This window comes from Sparus aurata, chromosome 19 (genome assembly GCF_900880675.1).
Source record: "Sparus aurata chromosome 19, fSpaAur1.1, whole genome shotgun sequence".
NCBI classification, from domain to species: Eukaryota; Metazoa; Chordata; class Actinopteri; order Spariformes; family Sparidae; genus Sparus; species Sparus aurata.
The window spans coordinates 21,876,578-21,901,479 of record NC_044205.1 but is presented as its reverse complement, the minus strand read 5'-3'; the positions used below and the strand labels follow the sequence as shown (position 1 = coordinate 21,901,479).

The window sequence follows — 24,902 nt, the reverse complement described above, 5'->3', positions numbered from 1 at the left end:
TTTTTGGGGGGGGGTTGAGCAAATAGATGGCTTGCGGACGGGGATGAGCTGTCGTCAGAGCGACGCTGGCAGGTAGCATCATGCTGGAAAAAACGTCTGGCTTGTTCAATTCACGGCTTGGTGAACATTATAACTGTGCTACAAGCTGAAATGTTCTTTTATGTGGTCATAAATTGGTAAATACTGTGTGTTCAATAGATATGTGGCCCTGGTCTAGTTTGTAAGTAAAAAATTGTGAGGCATGCTTGATCATATTCACTCTGGTCCTTGGTTTCATCTGCCCTAAAGGTGAGTAAACACAAACCACATCCATTCTCTCACCACCCACACACAAATTGCCTTTTCAAGCCCTTCCCATCTTCTATTCATTGCACTTCATTAGCTCGATGTCACTGACAGCCCTGCTATCACCGTCCCTGTTCTCCAAATCCTTAAATTGCAGCATAAGCCTGTCAGTCAGCAAGCAACAGAAGGGAGGGTATTTGTCTCTTTTTTTTTCTTCTTTTTTTTTCTGATCTACGGCCAATAAAACAGAGATATACCTGCCTGGTCCTTGACAGACGGCGTAAGCCCCAGACGGAGGATAAATCAGCCGCATGTGCAAAGAACACAGGTGATCAATACGAAAACACCCCTCAAGGCTCTCATATCTTATCCAATATGCTCAGCAAAAAGCCAATGGGGGCAATATGTTTTCCAGCTTCAGTGGAAAACGGCTCGTTGAGAGAATATGAAGACTGGAGGGCAGGCAATATGAGGTGATGGCTGCAGAGACAGGTAAGGAGTTATATCTTTCTCTACGAGCTCCTGCGGCAGAATCCCAGAAATCATCAAAACCAGTTGGACGCCTTTCCCTAATTTCTGTTTTAAAACATGACAGCCTCTGAAGCAACATTAAGTAGACGACCCGCAGAGCTCCATTTCCGCTTATCTGCCTCCCTCATTTCCCGAAACAAGAAAACTGGTTAATCGTGGTGTTGCTTTGTGCCGATCAGCGCTCAACCTCCACGAGTGTGATTCCTCGCAGGAGAAGTACAAGGTTTTGCACATGACTTGAGATTTTTTTTTTTCTTTTTTCCACTCATTAACCGCGTGTTGTGCAAGCGGAGTGTTGTTCCTCGTCACAAATTATCGGTCGCGTTTGCAGGGATCCAAAATGTTGTGTGATGCGAAGAAGCTGCACTGAAACTTGCTGCACTAGAGGGCATATTAAAGGGGCGCTATGTGTTTTTTTGGGGGAAGCAATTTTATGCCCAAACAAACCACATAAACTCTCTTTTCACACATTCATGAGCAATTTCAAGTATACAAGCTACTTATGTGTAAAAAGATTGCAAAAGACTGGTACTGTCCACACTAGATGATATATAATACAATCCATACTCTTATTCTATGAGGCATCTGGCAAGAGCCTCTGCTAAAGCTGCCTGACTTAAAATGAGTGTAGTCAGGATTAGGGAAGCTTAACGTGTTGCCACCTCCCCAGAGATGTTTGATAGAGCAGCTTCATTCCGCCCTTCTAAGTGCGACGATAAGAAACCACCAGTATTTCACTTCCTTCAGCTCTACTTCCAACAGTCAGAGGTTTTCTTCAGGAAAATCAGGAAAACCCCCTCCATGATTTTTTAATGGCTGGATAATTCACCCTGGATGGTAAAAGGAACAGACACGACACTGTTGCCTCCCGCTTTCGCTGTGGTTCAATGAGCTGTGAGGCGATTTAGAGTTTGTTCCGTTTACTGTTGTGGCGCAGACGCTGGATGCTTACGGAGTCGCAGCTTCATGCACAATCTCGGAGACATTTTGAACACACAGCTCTTGTGTCCACGCACTAGTTATGAAGATTAGCTCCCATTAAATGTTAATTAAGACCTTTAAGCTCTTAAAGCCGTTTTTAACCTTAGGATAAAGCCAGGCAATCTGTTTCCACCTTTTTACAGTCTGTATGCTGAGCTAACTGTCTCATAGCAGACATGAAATCATATCCACCTTCCCCTCCATCTCCTGGCGTGAAAAGCCGAGTGTTGTGTGGAGGGCCGGGTGCAGCCCCGGCAGCTGCTCAGAGCTAGCTAGCAGTGGAAAAGAGAGTCAGGTGCCAAGCCGACTCTCTGGAGGAAAAAACACCCAGAGTCACATCGGATTCTGAGCTGTTTCGACCTGAATTTAACCGATGTACTTCGCTGCTAACTATCTTTCCAGCTAGTGTACAGTAATCTGGCTGTTTGGGGCTGAATAAACACTCGTACCAACCATTTAAATAACCGCCAGTGCTGATGAAGACCTATCTCAGGTGAATCTTGCACAAATGTTCATAAATGAGGTAATGTTTTAAAGTTTTATTTGCGTTTTTCTCTCGTTGGCCTACTCCGTAGCGAAGACAGGTGACCAAAATAAACGAACCACTAGCTTAAGTAACTAAGATTTCTCTGAGTTTGAACATTTGCCATAATGTAAGTAGTTGTTTTTAGACCTTTTAATGCAGAATTCTTACATATTATGTCCTACTGTTCATTTAATGCAACAATTACGTAACAGCTGAATATGACGATCTCCTGTAGTTTTATGCCAATAATTCTGAAGTAATCATCCTTGACTTCTGTCAAATGTACTGAAGAATTAACTTACAGTATGCAATGAGAAATGTATTTATTCTACCAGGGTGCCCTGAAAACCACATTATTCAAAACATTATACAATAATGAAATAGTCTTTAAGTACCACAATTAGTGCAACCATTACAGGCCAGTCAAGTTAATTTTCCCTGCAGTCTGGTTAATGCTGTCTGTGAATAGCTTAGTAATATAAATGCGGACACAGAGCAACAAGATCACCTAACATGGCGTTCTGTATGAGTTCACAGTCGTGTCACAGAGGCGGTGACAGCTCGTGGTCGTATGATCTATCTTTCCTGTTGCACCGCCTGCAGGTTAAACAGAACAATCTAATTTTAGTGCTTTCAACTTCTTGAAGTGACTTCAAGTGCAAGCCTGTTTTTTATCAAGATATGCCACTTTTTATTCACGTCAGTATTCAGTATACATGTGGCCCACCAAACAGATCAATGTGTTGAGCGTATTAAAGTGATGGTTAAAGCGACCTTCCTAAAGCCAGGCGGACAGGAATGTATTGTTCTCAGGTGGTTAGGAGGAAGCAGCGAGAGCAGAGAACCAGGGGTCTCAGGAGAGTCTTCTTTAAGCTAATGAGTCTCCCAGAAAGGATTAATGGGAATCACAGCTCGACACCAAATAAAGCAATCATTCAGAATCTATCCGCACATGTGGGCCAAACAAAGGTGTTGCAAACAAGCCTATAAATCAGGTAGTTAACGTTTCTCCAAACGTCTCCAGGTTTTGAGGGAATGGGATATCGTTCACAGGAAGTTAGGCCATCTCCATCTGTGTTCATGGCTAAAAAAAAAAAGTTTTTTCAAGGGACATCTCTGGACATTTCCAGCTGTCTTTGTGGCGACCAAAACTGGATGTTTTTCATGGGAAGTCTGGCCATCTCCATGTTTATGGTGATCACCTGTGGACATTTCAAGCCGTGTTTGTGGTGACAAGACCAGGTGTGCTTTAAGCGGACCTAAGGACATTTCCAGGAGTGTTTGTGGAGACCAAAAGCGGGAATATTCCAGGAGACTTCAGGACAATTTCCAGCTGTTTTTGTGGGCACAAAATCTGTATATTTTTCTTGGGAATGCACTCCATCTCCAGCCATGTTTGAGGTGATCAAAACCATATTTTTTCAAGGACACCTGTCTTTGTGGAGACCAGAGCCAGATATTGTTCACGGAATGTCAGGCAATCTCCAGTCACGTTTGTGGGGACAAAACCAGACGTTTTTGAAAAAAAAAAAATGTTTTAAGAAAACCTGGGGACATTTCCAGCCATGTTTGTGGAGACCAAATCCAGATATTTTTCTTGGGAAGTCGGGCCATCTCCGGCCATGTTTGAGGTGGTCAAAACCATATATTTCTAAGAAAACCTATAGGGACATTTCCAACTGTCTTTGTGGAGACCAAATCTGGATATTTTCCACAGGAAGTTAGGCCATCTCCAGCCGTGTTCATGGAGACCAGAACCAGATATCTTAAGGACACCATGGGACATTTCCAGCCATGTTTGTGGCAGCAAAACCGGGTGTTTCTAAGACGACTTTGGGACATTTCCGGCCATGTTTTTGGAGACCAAAATAGACACTTTAAGCCAAACCATGATTTCTTCCTAACCATAACCAACTGGCTTTTGTGCCTAAACTAAAGTATTAAAAATAAGCTTTAACTTGTGTTTTTGCAGTTGCTAATGTTTATTCTGGCCATTAGGTTGTGTAGCAGGGGGTAAAATCATGACCCACACCATCATCAAGATCCATTCCCTTAGTCAAACCCTAATTAATACAGACAGGGAAATCAGACCTTCCTCTTAAAGCGGATGGGTTTCTGTCTTCTGAACATGATGATGTTGATGATGACCAACGCACATCCTCTTTCTCCCTCCTGAGAGATGACGAATATGAGGTGTGGAGCAGTCTTAGGAAGGAGGAGGAGGAGGAAGAGGAGGAGAAACCACTGGCTGTGACAGCGACAGTTGCTTCTCTCTCTCCCCCCCTCCTCCCACCCCAAACCCCCTCCTGGCTTCAGCTTCAGCTTCATCATCACCATCACCACCATCACCCTCAGCAACAGCAGCTTCAGCTTCACCACCACCAGCAGCAGCAGCAGCAGCAGCGTCCATCGACGGCGCGCAGAGCGAACAGGCAGTACGCATCTCCAGGAGGCGCATCGCTCGGAGGGGACGATGGGGAAAATGAGCGAATGTAAGGACCAAGAAATCAAACGAGATCTTCATTTATGATACAAACCCAGGGTTCATGCATTCATAGGAACTATTCAAAGAACAAAAGGTAAGACGTTTGCTGATATTCTCCTTTTTTTTTCTCTCTTGACGCCTGCAAACTGACGCTCTTTTTAAGTTAAAACCACATTTGAGTCATGTTTCTTCAAAACATATCGCATATCAACACGAGCGCTTATCTTTAAGAGGAAATGATTATTTGTACTCGTGCTTTTTCTGTCTTGAATTACTGAAAATTGTGTATTTCTTTGGACAAGACGTTGAGCCTTTCGCTTAATTGGCTTCAAGCGCTCCCAGCATTTCTTCAACGGCGTCTTCTCCGACTTAATAAAGACATTTTTCTCCTTTATATCCCCATCTCACTACCTTAAATCACACCTGCATCGTTTATAGTAAAAAATCAAGTTATATTTATGCATGTTTCAAAAAGGAGGAGCGACCCCCAGTAGGAGAGGAGAGAGAGGATCAGAGTTTATCTCTGCCCCCTTGTGGTTTTGATCCATGCTGTGTTTGAAGGAATTGACAGCATGAATGTTAGAAGTAATGATCTGAAAAAAAAGATTCAACCCTGACAGGATTATTCGTTTTTTTTTCTTTTCTTTTTTTCAAACAGCCTGTTTTTATGAATTTGGTCATCCTCACTCCCAGAAATAAATTTTTTTCTGTTTAAGCATCAGGAATCTCTCCTCAGCGAAGGGGAACGTCCAAAACATTCAGCTGCATTTAACCCTTTCACAGTTTTTTTTTTTTTTCCCTCCCCTCCCAGGGTTTGCTATTATAAGATGTACAACTCCATTCATGTCATAAGTGGCCCACATTCACGTATTGTCCCCTCTGTGGTTTCCTGTTATGTAATTTCATCCCCATCAGACTGCATCAGCCTCACAGTGTTTGCTGCTCGGCTTATACTCCCGAGCCTTGCGTGGGATATATATAGAAGTAACACAACACTTAGTAAGGCTAGGCACAGTCAAAAGGTAAGGGAGATAGGGGTAATTAGTGTGTGTGCTTTCTGTTTGTGTGTGTCAACATGTGTGTGTTCTGCGGGTGTGAGGGTTGGATACTTAGAAAGCAGGTGATGAATTATGCAAACATTTTTTTTTTTAGAGAAGCAAAAAATCAGAGCACAGGGTGAAAAATATCTGAATATTACTTCAGTGGAAAATAACACTGCAACGATTATTCTTTCAGATCTGAAGTATAAAGAAACATGGATGTATCCTCGTCCTCGCTGCAGTACGGATCAAAAAAGCGGGTTAAGATCCACCCAGACACGGTGACGGTGAAGTACGCCACCCACTTCCCCCAGCCTGGCGACGAAGGGTACGATGACGCGCCCTCCTTTGAGGACTTTGGCGCCTTCGCGGAGGCTAATGTGGGAAAGAGACTGGTGTCAGAGAGCAAAAGTGGCAGGACTTTTTTTGGAACCATGGAGACCCAGCCTAAGCAGCCAAATGTGCAAAAAGACAAGGGGGTCGGAGGCCAGCTGGCCAGCTTCGGCGAGGCGAATGTGTTGGCCTCCAGGGTGACCTGGATGGCCTTGTTCGGGGCGGCGGTGGCTCACGGTTGTGTGGCGCTGATCACTCGTTTGGCAGCCGACCGCTCCAAAGTGCCCTCCCTCGAGCTGCTCTTCATCCGCTCCGTGATCCAAGTGCTGTCAATCCTGGTGGTCGTCTACTACCACGAGGCCCCCTTTGGCCCCAAGGGCTACCGGCTCCGTCTCTTCTTCTACGGTGTGTGCAACGTCATCTCGATCACCTGCGCCTACACCTCGTTCGCCATAGTACCGCCCAGCAATGGCACCATCATGTGGCGGGCCTCCACCACAGTCTTCAGTGCAGTCCTGGCCTTCCTGTTGCTGGACGAGAGGCTGGGCTACACAGATGTGGTCACGGTGGTGGGAAGCGTGTTCGGTCTGTGCCTGGTGATGGTGCCAAACGTAGCAGACGAGGAGAAGTCCAGGCTGGGGTTTTGGAAGGAGGCCTTTGGCTACACAATGACAGTGATGGCCGGCTTGACCGCTGCCCTCTCCATGATCGTCTACAGAGCCATTAAGGAGCGCGTCAGCATGTGGACGGCACTCTTTACCTTCGGCTGGACGGGCACGGTGTGGGGTGCCTCCACCATGTTTGTCATGCAGGAGCCCATCATCCCTCTGGATGGGGAGACCTGGGGCTATTTAATTGGGATCTGTATCTGCTCCACCGTGGCGTTCCTCGGAGTCTACTATGCTCTAAACAAGTTTCATCCGGCCTTAGTCAGCACCGTGCAGCACCTAGAGATCGTGGTTGCCATGTTCCTCCAGCTCATTGTTCTGAGGATGATCCCGTCTGTCTACGACGTCATAGGAGGTCTGGTCATCATGATCAGCGTGTTCACCCTGACAGGAGTCAAGCTGTACAGGGTGAGCAGGGCCATCCGGCAGGATTATCAAGAGATCCTAGACTCGCCCATCAAATGAGTTTTGATATGTCGGTCTATTTGTTTACAATGTTGCTTGGTTGTGCAATTTTAAAGAATGTCTGGATCTTCATCTGATGATTTTGTATTGTTGTGTTGTTGGAAGGGTGCCAGTTGTGTAACTAATGTCTTAATATTTGTGTGTGAAATAAAAGACAAATGTAATATGGTGACCATGTCCCCTGATAGTACTGCTTTAATGTCAAATTGTGTCCACAGTGTCAGCAAGAAAAAAAAAAAAAGAGTCAATTTAAAGGTGCACTATGTAAGAATTTTTGTTTTAAACAAACCAAACCTATAATTATTAAAAGAATGTGAAGAAATAGCCGTTTTGACCATATATCAGAGACGTCTGTATGTTGTGTTTCAGAGAAACCTACTTATGTTAGCATGCTAACAAGCTAGCCCACTTTGTACTTGAAGAGGTTATGGTCCGATAGTGAGCAACACAGCAAACAGGAGCTCTAGCTACATGGCTAGCTGAGGTAACCAGCTACACTTAGCAGCAGTTAGCAGTTCCTCTGGCAATATGCTGCCCGCTATTGGTTTGGAGTATTAACTCAAGACATGGCCAATTCTTACATATTGCTCCTTTAACTTCTGTGATGGATTTTGCTCTTTCTAAACCGTATTGAATCTGGTCTTGTGAGTGGCAGTGTAAGATGATCATTTAAATGATTTGCACCTCTCGATCGTGGTTACATCAACAAGGTGCGCTGAATCTCTCTCTGTTGTCACACTGCCACACTTGTCACACTGTGTAAATGTCAGTCCAGGAATCATTCGTACGACGTTCAAGGAATGAAAGAATAAAAATAAATACCACCCCGCTTCATAAAATAACTGGTATTGCTTTACTTGGCTCCAGTCTGTTGCTCTCCAAGACGGTCTGAATATATTTCTTAAAAGATGACGTTACAGAGGAGCCCTGAGGTAAAATGTTACCTTAAAGGGGCACTGTGTAGTTTTGGAGAATCGTAATATTTACAATATGAATGAGGTAATAATACAAACTCAGAAATATATGTTTTTTTCCATAACTGAAAAAACAAGCCGAGGGCCGAGACGTCACTTGAGACTAGAAAGGTGGCAGGGTCCGCCAAATATAAACAAAGTAAAACATTATGAAATTGTGTTGTCCTTTAAGGTCAGTTTGTTTATTGACTTTGAATAAAACAGCCAATGATCATCTTTCCCCGTCTTCCCCTAAACTACACAGTGCACCTTTAAATTACAGCACCTTTTATCATTGTTACATCAACAGGGTGCTGTGAATCTCTCTGTCGTCACACTGCCACACCTGTCAGATTGTGTAAATGTCAGCCTAGAAATCATTCATACAACGTACAAGGAATGAAAGAATAAAAATAGATACCACCCACGCTTCATAAAATAACTGGTATTTCTTTTCTCAGCCTTAATCTCCCGCTTGCCATAAGAGTCTAAATAATTTATAAGAAGTGCTGCTATAGAGGAGCCAGCCTCTATAAGAATACTGAAATGTAATCTTAATTTACAGAAATAATATTTGGGGATCACACAGAGAACTAGCCATGCAGCATATATCTTGTGCACATACTGCACTTATTTTACTGCCTCTCATGTATGTTCTGGCCCCGTCGCTGCTCTATATTTAACACCACCGATTACGTCCCTGGACGCTGCTTCTGTTTACTTTCAGACGCACATCAAACTAATGCCCAGAGGCAGGTGCACCGTATTAAATTAAAGTCCCCTGGCTTTAACAACATGAGACCATCTGCTTTTTTCTGTGGTGGACGTTTCAGTGGCTCACCACCAGCAATGCTTCCTTTCTCTGTGTCAAATAACCCCCCCCCCTCTGAAAAAAAAAACAAAAAACTGAGGCACTCGGTTTGTGTGTGAGTCCCCCAGGGTGAAGCAAAAAGTGATGCAATGAAAGAATGATGATGCAGAGCAGATGAAAAAGGACGTGTTGCACGCTGCGGCACAAAGCTGACACAACACGGATGTTCCACTAACAGCCCAGCAGGTGGCATTCACAATCCACTTCATTATTGAAGTAATACTTTACTACAGTGAATTCTGGAGATGATTAGTGCTACATCCACTGGTTAACAAAACCCAGCTAAGGGCTGTTGTTGCATCACTTTAAAGACATTACATAACACACTCCATCCAAGCACTTTTCATTTAGTGAGCAGAATAAAAGTTATTGGATTCATTTAAAGCTGTTTGTACACACAGTGTCACATAAAGTGTTTAAATTTATGACACTCTGTTGAATGTTTAACTTATCTCTTTTGACGCCAGCTATAATCAGTCCTGCGGTTGTGAACACACACATAACAGAGGTGTTGTGGAAATCATTCTGTGTGTCTACAATCTTCTATCATTGATGTCACAGTAAATCACATGGTGAGTAAACTACAAGCTCCATTCATTGACAACCGAAAGTTAAACACCCACCATCATAAGCACATGATGGTGTGAAATGTATTTTTATATCGAAAACACATTCTGTTTGTGTAGCGTTTTCTTTTAAAACACGGTGATCGGTAGTTCAAGTTTGTTTTTCAAACTAAAAAAGGTGAATAAACAGATAACGCTGGTTCAGTCTCCATTTGTGCGTCTTCTACTACAGTCGTGTTTTGAGATGGGTTTTTGGGTGCACACAGCAGAATACATGTAGAGGAGGCCCATCTGTTTGAGCAGGAAACAGATTGCATCCTGCAGCGAGCTGCACAACCTTCCAAATTACTCTGCAACCCTCTTCACCACAGACATGTTTATTAGAAGCACCATCATTTCCCAGGAGGGGCCTGAATGGAATTTAATGATGAGTTATCATATGTATGTCTGTGAGCATCTGTATGAGTGCTTCACAGTACAGATGACTGAGCATTTTTGCCGAAAAGCTCAAAAACAACAAGCTTTCCAACTATTCTATATAGTTATCTTTTTGTCATATGAGGCCATACTTTAAAGTAAAGACAATATATTGCTATCTGTGGCCAACTTTCCTCATAATTTAAGAATAGAGGTCATTTTTTTTTTATGTGAGCTGATTGCCCACACTTTCATAATTCCCCTTTATGTTTTTCAAGGCAAGTTGTCAATTCAAAATAAAGTTGTAAAAAGTGCTAATTCTGCATTACAGCATGACATTTAAAGGGGCACTATGTAGTTTTAGAGAGAAAAAATCAAACTCAGAATTCTCAGAATAGCAATGCGATAAAAATACAAACTCAGAAATATTTATTTTCTTAAATATCTGAATAAACAGGCTGTTCTCAGAGGGACACAAGGTCCCCAGAGCACTGTTTGAAGCTAGAAAGGTGGCGGGGTCCACCAAATATAAACACAGTGCAGTACGAAATTGTGTTGTCCTTTAAGGTCGGTTTGTTTATTTAGTTTATTCAGTGATGAAGAGAAGAGAGTTTGTTTGTTTAGTTTTTTTTTTAGGCTAAACAAAAAGTCAGTCAATTAAGTTCTTTCTCTTTTCTAATTAAAGTTAATTCCCCCAAACTACAGAGTGAATCTTTTGACCGCACTCAGTGCTTTAAATGCAATGAGCTCAACTTTTCTTTTGGACATCTGATTCTAAGCCAGATTAGATAAGATAATAAAGAGGTTAAACCTAACTATAAAACAACAAAATATCTTCGTCTATTTCTCTCTTCATATAAGTGTCTCAGTGGTGATAAGGTTGACTCTTTGCCCTCACAAAGCAGAAAAACATGATGGATGCTTGTGGGAACGCAAAACATCAGCAGCTGCAGTCTGATTGACTGACAGCGCCGCTGTCCAATCAGCAGAGGGTCGACTCCTCCGCGGCCAATCGGGTGCGAGCAGGCGGGAGTCGGAGTCTGAACAGCTTGTGAAGCTGCTGCTAGCTAGCCTAGCCGCGCTGCTGAGCAATGACATGCTTTGATACAGAAATGCTATTCCAACGGGGCACAGCGTCTCATCAGCTAGGCTAGCTTGTTGGAGTGGAAAATTAACTGTCTGCTAGCCAGGGACCCTGGATATCATACGTGTGCATCCACTTCCAGTCTGCGTGACTCTTGAAGACGCTGAATTATCCCGAAAGGAGACACGAAGAGGTGGACATCAGCAATCGGGTAAGACGTGGTATGACTGAGCAGGGTATGAATCTGAGCCGCCACTGACGGTGAAGCTATCTCATCCAGGCTACCGCACCAACGTCTCTCATGAGAGCTACAGGCTAGCTCCCCTGCTATCCCTGAATTCGCCGAGTAACGTTATAAGTCACGTCGGCTAACAGCTAACTGTTAACCCAGACAAAAAACCAGTCTGTCGCCTTGCCAACATGGCCAACACTGTTACCAAGCTGGCTAAGGGCTAGTTTGGCTGCAACCAGTATGTAATTGTGCCCACTGGAAGAATTTTTTTTTTTTTTTTTTGTCTGTGTGTGGGGATTTTCCTTGGTTAACGTTAGCCAAGTTTAGATGGCGTGACACGCTGTCAAGCTTAAGTTTATAAGATAAAGGCTGAGATAAAACTGCTGCACAGACCTGTGAATGTGGCTACACTGCACCACGTTAACGCTTTTATTTGTGAGGTTGGAAAAAAATGGAGAGGACGCCTTCACGGCAGCCACTGTAAACGGGTTTACAGAGCAAATTGCATCTTCTTATTTACTGCAGTCACAGTGTCTTCTTCGCTGGGCTCGCTTCTGCCTGCATGACTTGTATTTAATTACAATTAATGCACAAGTTTATGTTGTTGTTCAGTCATTAGACTCAGCTTGGTCATGATCATGATGGAGGCATTCCCTGACTTCAACTTCTGACTCCCTGTACTTGTGTTAAAGGTCCAATATGTAGTTTTGGAGAATTCATTTTAATCAGGAGAGAAAGATCTGTCTAAACAAACTCTCTTCTGACCTGAAAGGACAACACAATATCATTCTGTTGTACTTTGTTTATAGGTTGCTTCCAACAGTGTCCTGGGGACCTTATTTCTCCTCTGAGAACAGCTTGTTTATTCGGTTGTGAAAAAATTCAATATTTCTGATTTGTTTTATTACCTCATTCACATTGTAGATATTAAAATTCTGCCTACATAGAACCCCTTTTAATCATTGTGTTGGTTCCTCAGACATATCCCCAGGTTGATGGATAACTCTCTACACCGTTTTCTACTTCTTCCATTTCTTCTGGCGTCAATAACAGCCACGCAAAGGCTGCAATAACACTTTAAATGGCCCCTTTATTCCTCCTGTTAATGGCAGTGTAATCAGGCTTTAATGATGATGAAATGGATACCTTGATCTTGACTGTTTATTGGGGAAGAGAGTTTTTTTTTTATTACCTCCATTCATTTTGTAAATATTAATATTCTGAGTTGTACTTTCTTCTCCAGAACTACATACTTCCCCTTTAAACAGCCAGTTATCAGTTGTCGCAGTCACTTTATCACATCACGTTTGCATACTCTTTATGGCCTTTCGTTGATGCTTTGGATTTAGCGACCATTTCCATCGTTCAGCAATCTAAAAGCATTGGAGAGAGGCTGACACCAGAAAAACGATTTGTGTGTTTTTTAGCTTGTGCCCAGATTTGTTGCGAAATAATTATTTGTCAATGGATTAATCAGTTCCTCTCAGATTCAGAGAGTGAAACTCACTAGTAGGAAAATGTCTGAGCTTACACCCACCTAGGGAGACCAGTAATAGGTAGGCAAATACTGTGTAAGTGAAACAATTTCTGTTTTTGGGCAAGATTTGGGATAATTGCCCCCTCCTGTTTATCTCCCAACATTGTTTCTACCTTACACAACCAAAGCCAGACTAAATGTCATGCTTCGGTAGCACAATGGCCGATAAGGCTGTATAATTGTTGGCAAGCTCTACTGGCTTATATTTGTGTGGCCCATTATAAAACTTGGTCAACAGCGCCATGGAACAATCAGCTGATTTACCCGGCCCGAGTCTTTTTATCTCGCAGATATTAATTTGGAGATATGCGGTCGGTCGTTTGGGGCTGAATGATTTAAGGGGGTAGCAGCGACATGTGTGTCTTTCCAAACGCCAAAGGGGGGATCTTTTTGCAGCTGCTGAATAGTATAGTTTCTGTAATTATTGTCACACTGACAGACCTCTTCGCAGTCTCTCATTAAGGTTTCAGGGAGGTGAGAAGGGGGAGAGAGACATTTGGTCTGCTGCAGCTCTGTTCTCAGTGGGAGTCAGAGGGAGGAGAGCCACCGTTTGCTGGGAGAACGATGGTGGAGACCTGCTTACCAGCGTGACCTGTTCAAAGGCTGATATTATATTTCTCTTGGGCGTTGGGGCCAATTTGTAAGCCTTGTTAAAATGACAATTAGGGGACCTATGGAGCACATTTGCACCTATCAGCTGCCAGGTCGTGAGCTCAGATTCACCCCCCTGAACTGAAGCTTTCACTATGCATGTGTGCATGCTGATAATGCAGGGATTTGGCCCGGTAAACTTCATCTGGGTCCTATTTATAGCTCTTGTTGACTCAGATACCCTCTAACAGGGCTCATATTTGAATGATCTAACAGTATAATCTCATGGATGCGCAGTGACGAGTTGCCCTTGCTTCTTTCTAAGTGGCCTCAAGCAACCAAATCTGTCCTCACAGCCTGGGGGGGAAAACCCAACTGTGCTTTATCATTTTAGCCAAAAATCTAATGTGGCCATGAATTTCCCTGCTAAAATGACAAGCCCAGAAATTTTGTCTAGAAAGTGGCTTCAGAGTTCTCTTGAAATTGAGAAACAGGGGATTTTCTTTTTTTGGTCTCTCTTCTCTCTAGTTATCTCCCTTATCTAACTTATTGCATGCTCTCTCTTCCATTTCCTCTTTTCTTCATGATTTCGTCTCTTTCTGTCTGTCAGGTTTTCATTTGATTGCCCATGTGTGCTTGAATGTTTGAACAGTCAGTAGTAAACGTACTTACCATATGGTAACCAAAGTCACCTGCTGGGAAAAAAAGGGAATTTAGACATTTTTCAGGGTGCCACGAGCAGGAGCAATAAGGGTAAGAATGTCATAACTTTTTTATTAGCCTATATACTTTACTGAAAACGGTTAACGAACAACTTCTAATATGTATCACTGCCAATGCTTGCAAACCAAAGTCATCACAGTCGATGCTTTTTGATGTGATGACATTTCACTTCTGCAAAACTGAGTGCGGTCAAGATATTTGCTATCATTTCTCATTTGGAGTAAGTGATTCGACTTCCTCAGTGCAGGAGAAAAGAAGTGTGCAGTTTCATTTCTTTTTTTCTCTACTAGTTAATTATGTCTCAAGCTTTTCTTTCCGTGGCTTTTGATGGTGTGAAAAGGAGGATGAGTGTACTCTCACTCCGGCTGTTATGTGATGACAACAGTTGTGTATGTGCAAGAATGGGTTTTTAGAAATGTAAATTTCCTTCTTGTTGAAAGAGGACTTTTGAGGCACAGCTGCAGTTTCACTGTGATACGCTGAAGCTATTTTTAGGCTGCCCCTATTCCTTGATATTTTGTGTGAATTTGTTCACAGAAGGAGTAGCTGACAGATCCACTTCACTCCACCACAGTGTTTAAAACATTTTAGCACCTTTGAGGAATTTATAAATGTGTGAGCATGTGAAGAACCATTCAAGCCTTCGAATGGTTCTTCATATAGCTCTACTATAAGTCAGTATCCTATCACAAAACATGTTTTTAATAGAAAGATTTGTGCTGCGTAATGTAACAGTATGCCTCGCTGACCAGAGTCTCTGCGCAGCCAGAAACTGCGACTTTTATGCTCACACTGTACTGATAAATTGGCCGGCCATGACGTGGCTGCTCGCTTAATTTAAACTAGACTGGGCTAGTTTGTCCAATGACTGTTCCAATCAAGCTTATTCAAAAAAAGATGACCACGTACTCAAGGATGATTAGAGATGATGAGTCAAAAGTAGAGAGCAGTTTTTGTGCAGTTCTGCTCTGTAAGATGGAAAAAATGGAGCTGCATATGGCTAAAAGATGTAGATAATTAAAGCCTGACCACAACTCAAATTTTGGGACTGACTACGATATAAGAAAATTCCGATATTAATTATTGGCCGACAGTCCCTGGAATGTGATCATCAAACACAGGAGATATTTTACAACAAACTTTCCTGTGTATAATGATATGAATGGACTGAAAAAGTAAACTTCACTGGGAATCCGCATTATAATCTGTAAACAAAGTCTTCACAGTGGTGCATGTTGTCATAGACAACAAAAAAATATATTGGTTCTGGCCCAATATCTACCGTAATACTGGCCAGGTATTTTACAGGTATGTTGGTCAGGCTCTACGGACAACATGAACAACATGATAAAACATTTGGTAATTAAATGAATTAAAAAGAAGCTCAATATATTTTAGAGAAGATCCTTTGACAGTTTGTGGGAAATTGGATCTTGGAACTACTCAAACTACATAACAGGACTTAAACTTTGGACATGCCAGAAATTCAACTCATCAATCGAAAGCCAGACTGTTGATTGTTCAGGCAACTAATCGGGTAATTGTCATTACATAACCTTGACTAGATCCACTTCACTGAGTAGACTGAATCGTCTGGCATCGTGACATCAAACAGTGGTTTCTCCTCTGAAAAGCAGACGATCCAGTAAGCACCGTGGGGGAGGACTAATGCTGCTGTCAGGCAAGCTGTAAGCCAGAACCAAGGAGGAGACATGACAACAATGGTGACCACTATTGTCAAGATGGACACCGCTTTTTGAAAACCAGCATATTGGCATGGCAATGCATAAGTGTCAACTTGAAACTACCTTGTATACAGGCGGATATTTTGGTTGTAAGTGATTGATTAGGGAAAATGTAACCACTTTCCGTGGAGGAGGGGGTTATTCAGACTAAAGATGGATTTAAATGTAAGGAGTCTTTCTGTTGGTCTTTTTTTTTGTAATTACAGCATCTTAATAACATGCTGTATAAATAAAATGACATCAGACAATATTTCCAAAACAACACTGAGTTTCATCAAGCATGGTCCTCCCAGTGTTCAGAAAGCATGTAGACGATGGTTTCTGTGGAAACATGTTGTCTTGCTCGTCCCACTCCTATCCGACATCTCGCTGATCTTGTTGATTTTTGCAGACCCCAGATTTTTGTGGCATCGCCATGCAATCTGGAATGCCTCCTGCTCTCAACATGCTCATACACAAGTTCCAACACGTGGCCCTCCCAGACATGTGTCCCAAGTGGCTTGTTTAGTCCTATTGTGACAGCACCCTAGGGCTCATATTTGCCAGGATGCACGAAACTAAAAGGAAGCCAGCGTATCAATTTCCCCTCTCTGACACAGGCTGTCTGGGATTATTATCTTGTGGTTTACAAATGATCTGCTATTTTGACTGCAACAATAGCTTTTTTTCCCAGAAGGCTACACTCGCAACAAGGTCTACAGCTACAGTTCATTACGTGGCCCAATTTAGATTTTGTGTTATCATCTCTTTTACTGACTTCTTAATGCTACTGGTAGTTTTAAAGTAGTCCGACACCACACAAAACCAAACCACAAACAGATTTATTGTACAGTAGTGCTTGAAGTTAGGAATCCTTCTGCTTTGTAAACTTGGATTAGTCATTTGGGAAATCCCCCAGGGCTCTCAGAGTTGGTGAGGTAACCTGGAGGTTTATTTTGCTCTTGCCTTGATCCCAGTTTGCTTGGATGTGGCTATCATTGGTCCTGTAAGCAAATGGGCCACCCAGAACAACAACTGGCAACTACAGCCACCGGCAGGGCGTGGATGCGGATGTGTAGGCTCTGCTGTTGTAGGTGGAGTCTGAGGAAATGGATCCTTTCTTGCAGAGAGGTATTATGTTCTGCTAAGTCTTTGCTAACGGAGAGGATGTAAGTGTTTTTTGAGGCCAGTTGTAGACTACATTAAACTGAATTAGTGTAGTTACTAGAAGGTACTAATCAGATAACGTGCGAGTGTCTTCAAAGACTAATGCGGTGGTCTTATTTCTTTTCTTTGGTTGTTGCGATGTATGATAAGGATGCCTCGATAAAGCTTTTCAGGGCAGATACAGATCACAATTGTACTGTAGTCTTATTATCTTGGTTTCTTTTTACTTTCTCTTTTCCAGGATGCACCCATGTTGTGAAGCCACAACGTTCGTCTCGTGTTTGTTTCATACCTTTTTTATATCTCGAGCTAGTCTCACCATTCCGAAATGAATAACTTTTGTATGACAGCATTTTACATTCACAAAGACATTTTTATCAGCATCTTACGCTGTGTGACATCTCATACTGTTCTTTCACAGCCGCAAAAAATGCAAGTAAATTCGCTAATGCAATCTCTGTCTGTGGGCTCGACAGTTGCATCACAACAATCCTTACACGTGTGAAGTAAATAATATGCAGCCATAATGAATAGTGAAGTGAAAATGAGGAAGTGAAAATAAAGAATGGCTTGTTTATTTGCCTTATCTGTGTAATGATTCTGAAATTCAGTAATGAGTATCCGGTTTTATGTTTGATAGAAGACTGAAACCATATTTGAATAAGAAAGAGGCTTTTATTCCAGTTCAGTATACAGCTCTAGATCAGGGCTGCCAAAGTGGGGCCTGTGGGCCAGAGTTGGCCCATCTTGACGTTCAAATCAGCCCACCAGAAGTTTCGAGAGAAAAAAAAAAATATATATATATATATTTGAAAAAGGGGAAATGTAGGAATTTTGTTGGAAACATTGAAAAATTAACAGGTGTTTTCAACAGAATGTGAAATATCATATCTTAGCACGCTAACCAGCTAGCCCTGGCCTGTCCTAGTCCAAAGCTTCCGTGCTCGTAGTGTAAGCTCCTACACTTCCGTGGTGCTCACAGTCTGGACCACTAGCTCCGTTGCTACCTGAGCCAACTAGCTAATGGGAACTTGTTAACAGCATTTATCGCTTACTCTGGTGAAATCCTGCCCCTTTTTGTACTATTATAAATTTGACAGGTGGCAAATTCTTACATATAGCACCTTCAAGTACTTATGATATAAATGCAGCTGTTTTTTTTGTTTTTGTAAGAAGAACACTCTTTAAATATGTAGGATCCCTTATTAATTTTTCATTGTCACAATCCGAGAACGGCGGGCAGAGTGACACTTAGAAGTCAGTTGGGATTCTAGTACCACTTTTCATCGTAAAACACGCTATAAAATAGGTGTTTGCTTTCAGCCCACACCCTGCCGTTAAGTTTTAGTTTTGGCCCTCTGAGGGAGGAGGTTTTGGCACCCCTGCTCTGGAGCAATGAAAGAGCTTTTCGGTTACGCATCATATCATTTGGATACGATTCTCACAAATACTGCTCTTGTCTTTTTGAAATAAGTTCTCTGTAGAATAATCGGAGTCGCCGGGGTCAGATTGAGCATTTTGTGGCCAAATCGCTATGCAACATATTTCAAACAGTGGCGTTTGTGTACACTTCTCACAGATTTGTTTTGAGCACAGAGTGAGACTTTTGATGTGAAATTGGCCTCAAAGACAGCTTGAAACCTTTGGTGTTAGTTGTTGCTATGAGAGTAAGTCTCTGGCAATTCTCAAAGGACATGAGCTCCAGTCTATTTTAGGCCATTCTCAACTGTTGAGGGTGATCTCGAGGGGTGGATAACCAACTGCTTTCACACAGTCAGGAGTCTATATGCTTAGCCCAAAACTCTGTTTACTGGAACAATATGATTTTCTTAATGGGGGAACATCATATTAACTCCCATCAACAGAACATGATCTCCGCCCCTAATTGAAGTACATTACATGCATCAATGCAAAGCGAAGATAAGTTATCAGGACTCATCTTTACTCAGAGGTCAAGCCTGCTCTCTGTCAGATTGCATCACTTTCCCATCATCCGGTCACCCTTGTGTCCACACTTCCTGTCTCACAGCTGGCCTGCCAAGTCTCCCATGACCCTTTGCTGCTGTGCTGCTGTTTTGTTTTGAGAGAATCTAGGACAGCTGGGATGAGATGCAGTCTCATGGGTTTCAGTTGCCGTGGTGCGACTCGAAAAAAAGCATAAATTTATCGACCAGTCCCGCGCTGTCCGTGGATGAAGTGGACCAGCCCCCCCGTGGCCGAAATGCGAGTTTTGGTGTGAGTTGGAGGAAGTGCAGCAGTGCCAGAGGGGCTGAGTGAGCAGTGAGCATACAGAGCACATTCCAGAAGGCAGCAGAGGCTGTGATTTTAGCAGGCTGTCACAGGGATTAGGTTACTCTGTCTGCCTCTGTGAGCTCATGCTTTTGCTGTCTCAGTGCCTCAGCAATCCTGTTGAGCAGTGGTACGCTATTTGCTCCTGCTGCGAAGAGAAAGGGATCCATAATTGTTCTCATTGGCTTGATTAGATATACAGTATCCAGTTGTTGCGACTTTTTTTTACAAAGACTATCTGATGTCAGTGTAAGCCATTCACTGGAATCCATGCTAATACCATTCCAGTCCTTTCCTTCTTATGCATTGTATCCCAGTATCATGCATTGACAAGTGTGTGTGTGTGTGTGTGTGTGTGTGTGTGTGTGTGTTGTTACAGAGGCACAAGGTGTTGTGGCAGCAGCTGTAGACTGCAGGATGTGGTGAACTCGTGTCACTGTTGTTTCATAGTAACTCACAAACTTGCACCCTGCATCTCTATCATACAACTGATGTGCAGTTGTTGCGGTTTGTGGTTTACAGTGCTATTTAAGTCGCCTTTTAAATTTATTGTCTTTTTTTGGGGAGAAAATATAAGAAAATCCCACCCCGACGCTTTTTATTTACTGAAAATAACAGTGCCAGCTTCGGGTTATTGCTCTTTGGCTGATGGGGAAACAGTTGTGACCAGTGTTGGCACTCTTGAGAACATGAGTAGATTACTGATAGCAACACTGGTTGACCTGTCACTGGCCCACAGCTGTTGCTGGGGCAGTAGATAAGATGGGCGCACTCTATCAGCTTGGTATTTAGTGGTTGATGGTGCTGTATATTTGCATGACACAGATGGGCTCACTTCCAATAAAGCTGTCTTGTAGTATTATCACCGAACAGAGAGTTCAATACATTGACTGTATATAAAACAGACAGAGCCTCCAGGTCTGAATGGTGAAAGCACTTTTGACCTACTTTCTTTCTAATGGCCAACAGGGGGCGACTCCACTGGTTTAAAAAATTAATCGCATTGTATGTAAGATTATGAGAAAATGACCCTACTTCTCACTTGCTGCATTACCTCAGTAAACAGTTTATCCCTCTATAAGTTATTACAATTTGCACAGTGTAATGACTTTTAAAAATAAATAATAGAAAGATATATATATGGGTTCCTTATAAACCTCTTTCATCATGCTGATTAATGAACTATTCCCCATTTTGCTGAGGACCCTTTGGACCACCCTCAAGAACCCATGGGGGTTCATGGATCCCTCATTAGGACCTCCTTTATAATTGATTATGAAATAATAATTAGTTGCTGTGCATTTCTGGTGTGAGGGAGCAGCTGTTGAGGTAGTATTAATGCAAATGAAATACTTTCTGCTGCTTTACACTGCTGTTGAACCATTTAAAAGCTCTCATTATGAAGTTGCCACAGGTAGTGCTACCTTAAAATTATGTTCATTTCAAAGCAAAATTTCAAGATACAAATATTCTTCTCTGTCAACACCTCACTGTGTAATACTGCAAGGAAGAAGTAGTAGCCCCAGAGCAGAGGCAGGCACAGTTAGCTGGGAAAACCCTGCATCCACCAGCGGGCCACCAGATCTGACCACCTGTCTTCAATCCATGTGGTCTGGTCAGCCTTGTTGACAACCTCAAAGCTTGTGCATACAGATTTGGTTTTGCTTTATGTCTGGTACCCAAGTTATTTTCAGAGTTGGACGTGCTTCTACAAAACATCTATACAACTAGTTACTCATTACAAAGGTCATACGCTATTTGATGGGGAGCAGTGATTCATCGCATAATTTAATCTGTGACAATCAGGTCCTCATTTCCATTTGGCATTTTGTATCAGCTTTTCCCTTTAAAATCCATGTTAGTTCTCCTTCTCCTTCATGCTTTTCTGAATTGTCACTGAACAGCTTTGTCCCTTTATCAAATGTTGAAAGAGTCAAATGTGTCGATAACAATGCTGATAAACTAATGTCCCTATTAAAATAGAGCTTTAAGAGGATTTGTCAATCGAAAGGAAAATTAAAAGCCAACCATTTTAGTTATAGATTAATCGTTCCAGTAAATTATTATTTATTTATTTTTTTAGCAAAAATGCCAAATATTTTCTAGTTCCAGCTCCTTCAAATAGAATTTGCTGTTTTGTACGGTTTGAAGGCATCACTTTGGAGTCCCAATCACATCACAATATTTTGACATTTTAAAGACTGAACAATTGATCGATTCATTGTGAAAGTAATTGTTAGCTGCAGCCCTGTAATCAAACTGACAGATTCTGAGAGAAAGACGGCTCCGGACTCGGTGCATCTCAGGTACCGTCATGATCTGTTTTTGTGATCTCAAAACTCGATTAGACACCCTTTTAAACTCAAAGAGGCTCTCGCAAGCTGAACCTAGCATGTTTGCCTTAACAGCAAACATATAAAACTCTGGTACAATTTTTTTTTCTTTTTTTTTACGTGATTGATCTAAGAGAAGTTTGCTGTTTATGTATGAGTAACAAATGGAAGCACAAAATCAGACTTTGATCACACTTGCATAACTCTGTTGGGTCAGTGATGGAGTACATGTTAATTCCTCCAGGCAGCAGGGTAAACGGAGATCCACTGTGTATATGACACCGTTAGAGCAGTTTGACCCGCCTGACCTTGTTTTTAGTGCTGTGGAGTGTCGTGTGGCCTTGGCTCAGTCTGGAGCTGCGCGATTAGCTCAGAGCATCTGTCGCCCAACTTTTTGATCCTCCCTCACATCTGCACCAGCGTAAGTCACTGCGGCGTTAATGTGCACTTAGTGCTCAGTCACTCTAGACGTTGGGGGGGTGAAGGCAGTTAAAAGAAAGTGAGACTTGGATGCCGAGTGCTTTCTAGAAGTGGCAGATAGCTGAGAAAGGGATAGTACATTGATGATTATTTCATGTGCTGTATGGAGAGTACAAAATGGAAAAAGATAGTAAGGGAGGGATGTTGTAAATGGAGAAGGAGTGCATATACACACTTGTCAGCCTCTTTGGCAGACAGCTATCCAGCCCAGCCCAGGGAGTGGAGGGATTGTTGCCTTTGTCTTGGTGAAAGAGGCAGCACTCGAGGAGAGTAAATCAGCTCTTTGTTTTTCTGTGCCGCTCCCTAACATGTCTCCCAGTGTTCATTAATTTAATTAGAAATGGAAAAGGAGCAGGCAATGACATGCCATTAGATAAAACCACAGCATACACCCTTAATGTGCTTTGGTAATCGAAGTCGAAAAAAACACTCAACAGGGAAAGGCCACAGGAGACCCCCTTAAAGCCAGTTTGGGATCTTAGCATTGCACATTTTAGCTTTAAGCTCTTGTCATAATCTAATGCACCTTTCATCCACTCAAGAAGTTCTTCTCAGATTAGCCTTGGCTTATTTACTGTGTATTTTACTCCTCTTGGCTAATCATGCTGTACATAAGCTTATGTTTGCCTAAGATCAGGTTCGGGGGCCTATCTCAAGGCCAGCTGCAGCTGAAACTTAGACACTACTGCCTCCAATAAAAAGACCAAGAGCTCTCAATCAATGAGGTCAGTGTCTGGTCCCTGAAGTCAGGCGGGGGGTGGGGGGGAAAGGTGAAACTCCATCCACTCCCATGACATCAGAGCAGCTAAACAGCCGCTTCAGTAGTGCCCTGCTCCTTCAGTGCTGCAGTATTAACCTAAGCATAGCCTAGCTGTGCCCATGGCTACACGGGTCATAAGACCAGTCGGTTGTGAATGTGCTCATTGTGGAACACAAACAAGTTTTGATTGTGGATCACAGCCCTCCCAAATGATAATTTTAACATGACCAGGGAACTTGAAAGTTCTTGTGATAAGCAACTTTGCAAACAATGGAGCCTTGCTTGTAATGCGATTACATAATCACAGCATTTGCATAGGCTGCACACTCAGGAATATTTATAGGCTCATGCTAAATTTGAAGCAGTATCCTCCATCATTAGTGCTCAGTGAGAGCTTCACTTGCTGACGTAGCCACTCTGCTGACGCACAGCGCCCCTCTTCTTCACTTCCCTGTTGCAGTAATCTTGCTCTGCCATCTTCCTGGCTCCCAGGTTCATGTGTGATGCCTGACACAATAGACAATCGTTGGACAGCTTCTGAGAGGAAATCATCCCCTCTGTAAATTTATGAAGAATGTGGATACTAGGAGATTGGCCCTGTATACTCTGACTGAAAAGAATAGTCATTTTACATCTGTTATTTCAAGAGTACAATTGGTGGGGTGAGATTATGTCTGAAGAGACTAAACTGTGGAAATGGTAGCTGGCATTTCTTCTGAATATATTTGGATAAAACTCTCCATATCTTGACACGAACAGTGGCCTTCCAGTCACTTAAACAGAAATAAAGGTTTTGTGTATTATAAAGAGAACTTTGGGCAAATTCTGAGAAGAGTCAAATTGTAATCATCATGCGTTGTCTGTTTTTTGTTTTCTAGGTCAACAGAGACGTATCGGAGCCCTTGAAGTTCTCAGCTTTGATGCAGTACAGGTACAGCTGTCTATTTCAAACACAGTTTCTAAATTTACTTTTGGTGTGTCTTACAGTGCCTAGTCATTGTGTCCATAGCGAAACACAAAATTGGAGAATGAAATGTATGAAGGATGGATAAATGGAGAGGAAACGGATGGTATTAGTTTATGGATAGCTGAGATTTCCTGGTGGTAACTATGCATTGTTGTAGTTGAGCAGAACTGGTGCCATAGTTTTGCCCTAATCATTGTATGTGTTTCAAATTGAGGGCAACTTTATCACTGCTACTATAAGACATCGCTCAACATTAGTTTCCATTTACTGTAATGTTGAAAATTCACTCTGACGCCCGTTCTCTGTCCTCACTTCTCTCTCCACCAGTGCACCTAGTGCAAGATGACGGAAGAGGTGATTGTCATCGCCAAGTTCGACTACATGGCCCAACAGGACCAGGAGCTGGATATCAAGAAAAACGAGCGCCTCTGGCTCCTCGACGACTCAAAGTCCTGGTGGAGGGTTCGAAATGCCACCAACAAAACAGGCTTTGTGCCTTCCAACTATGTGGAGAGGAAAAACAGCGCCAGGAAAGCTTCTATTGTCAAGAATCTCAAAGACACACTTGGTAAAACAATCAGTTATTATCTCTTAAGTTTGCATGTGTTGAATGCAACATGTGATAATTTAATAAGCAGGATTTTCATTTACCTGTATAGGTGTTTTGCACTCTAATGTCCTTCAGTCACTCATATTATCTATCTGACTGACTTGCTTTCTGATTTACACACACACTTGGTTTTTGTTACTCAACCTAGGTGCAGCTGCATCAGATAGCAGCATCTATCTAGGCCAGTACTTACCTCACTTTGTTTTTGACCACATTGTTGTGGTGTCTAATGTACAGTAAAACAGCCTCCACAGGAAGATGGTCTCAGGCTGATGTCTGATTGG

General features: G+C 42.5%; 2 protein-coding genes across 2 annotated transcripts in view; both read left to right on the top strand.

Moving 5' to 3' along the window:
* The first annotated feature begins 4,330 nt into the window (after positions 1–4,330).
* On the top strand, positions 4,331–8,706 carry slc35g2b (solute carrier family 35 member G2b). The gene is made up of 2 exons (XM_030398941.1): positions 4,331–4,902; positions 6,045–8,706. Exon 2 carries the CDS (start codon positions 6,064–6,066, stop codon positions 7,312–7,314), a length of 1,251 nt encoding a protein of 416 aa, XP_030254801.1. The 5' UTR covers positions 4,331–4,902; positions 6,045–6,063; the 3' UTR covers positions 7,315–8,706.
* A 2,454-nt stretch (positions 8,707–11,160) lies between these two features.
* Positions 11,161–24,902, top strand: part of nck1b (NCK adaptor protein 1b) — a 32,304-nt gene continuing 18,562 nt past the window's right edge. The window contains exons 1-3 of the mRNA XM_030397980.1: positions 11,161–11,416; positions 23,920–23,972; positions 24,336–24,576. Coding sequence (XP_030253840.1) covers positions 24,351–24,576 — 226 coding nt within the window. The 5' untranslated portion in view covers positions 11,161–11,416; positions 23,920–23,972; positions 24,336–24,350. The remainder of the gene's footprint in view (positions 11,417–23,919; positions 23,973–24,335; positions 24,577–24,902) is intronic.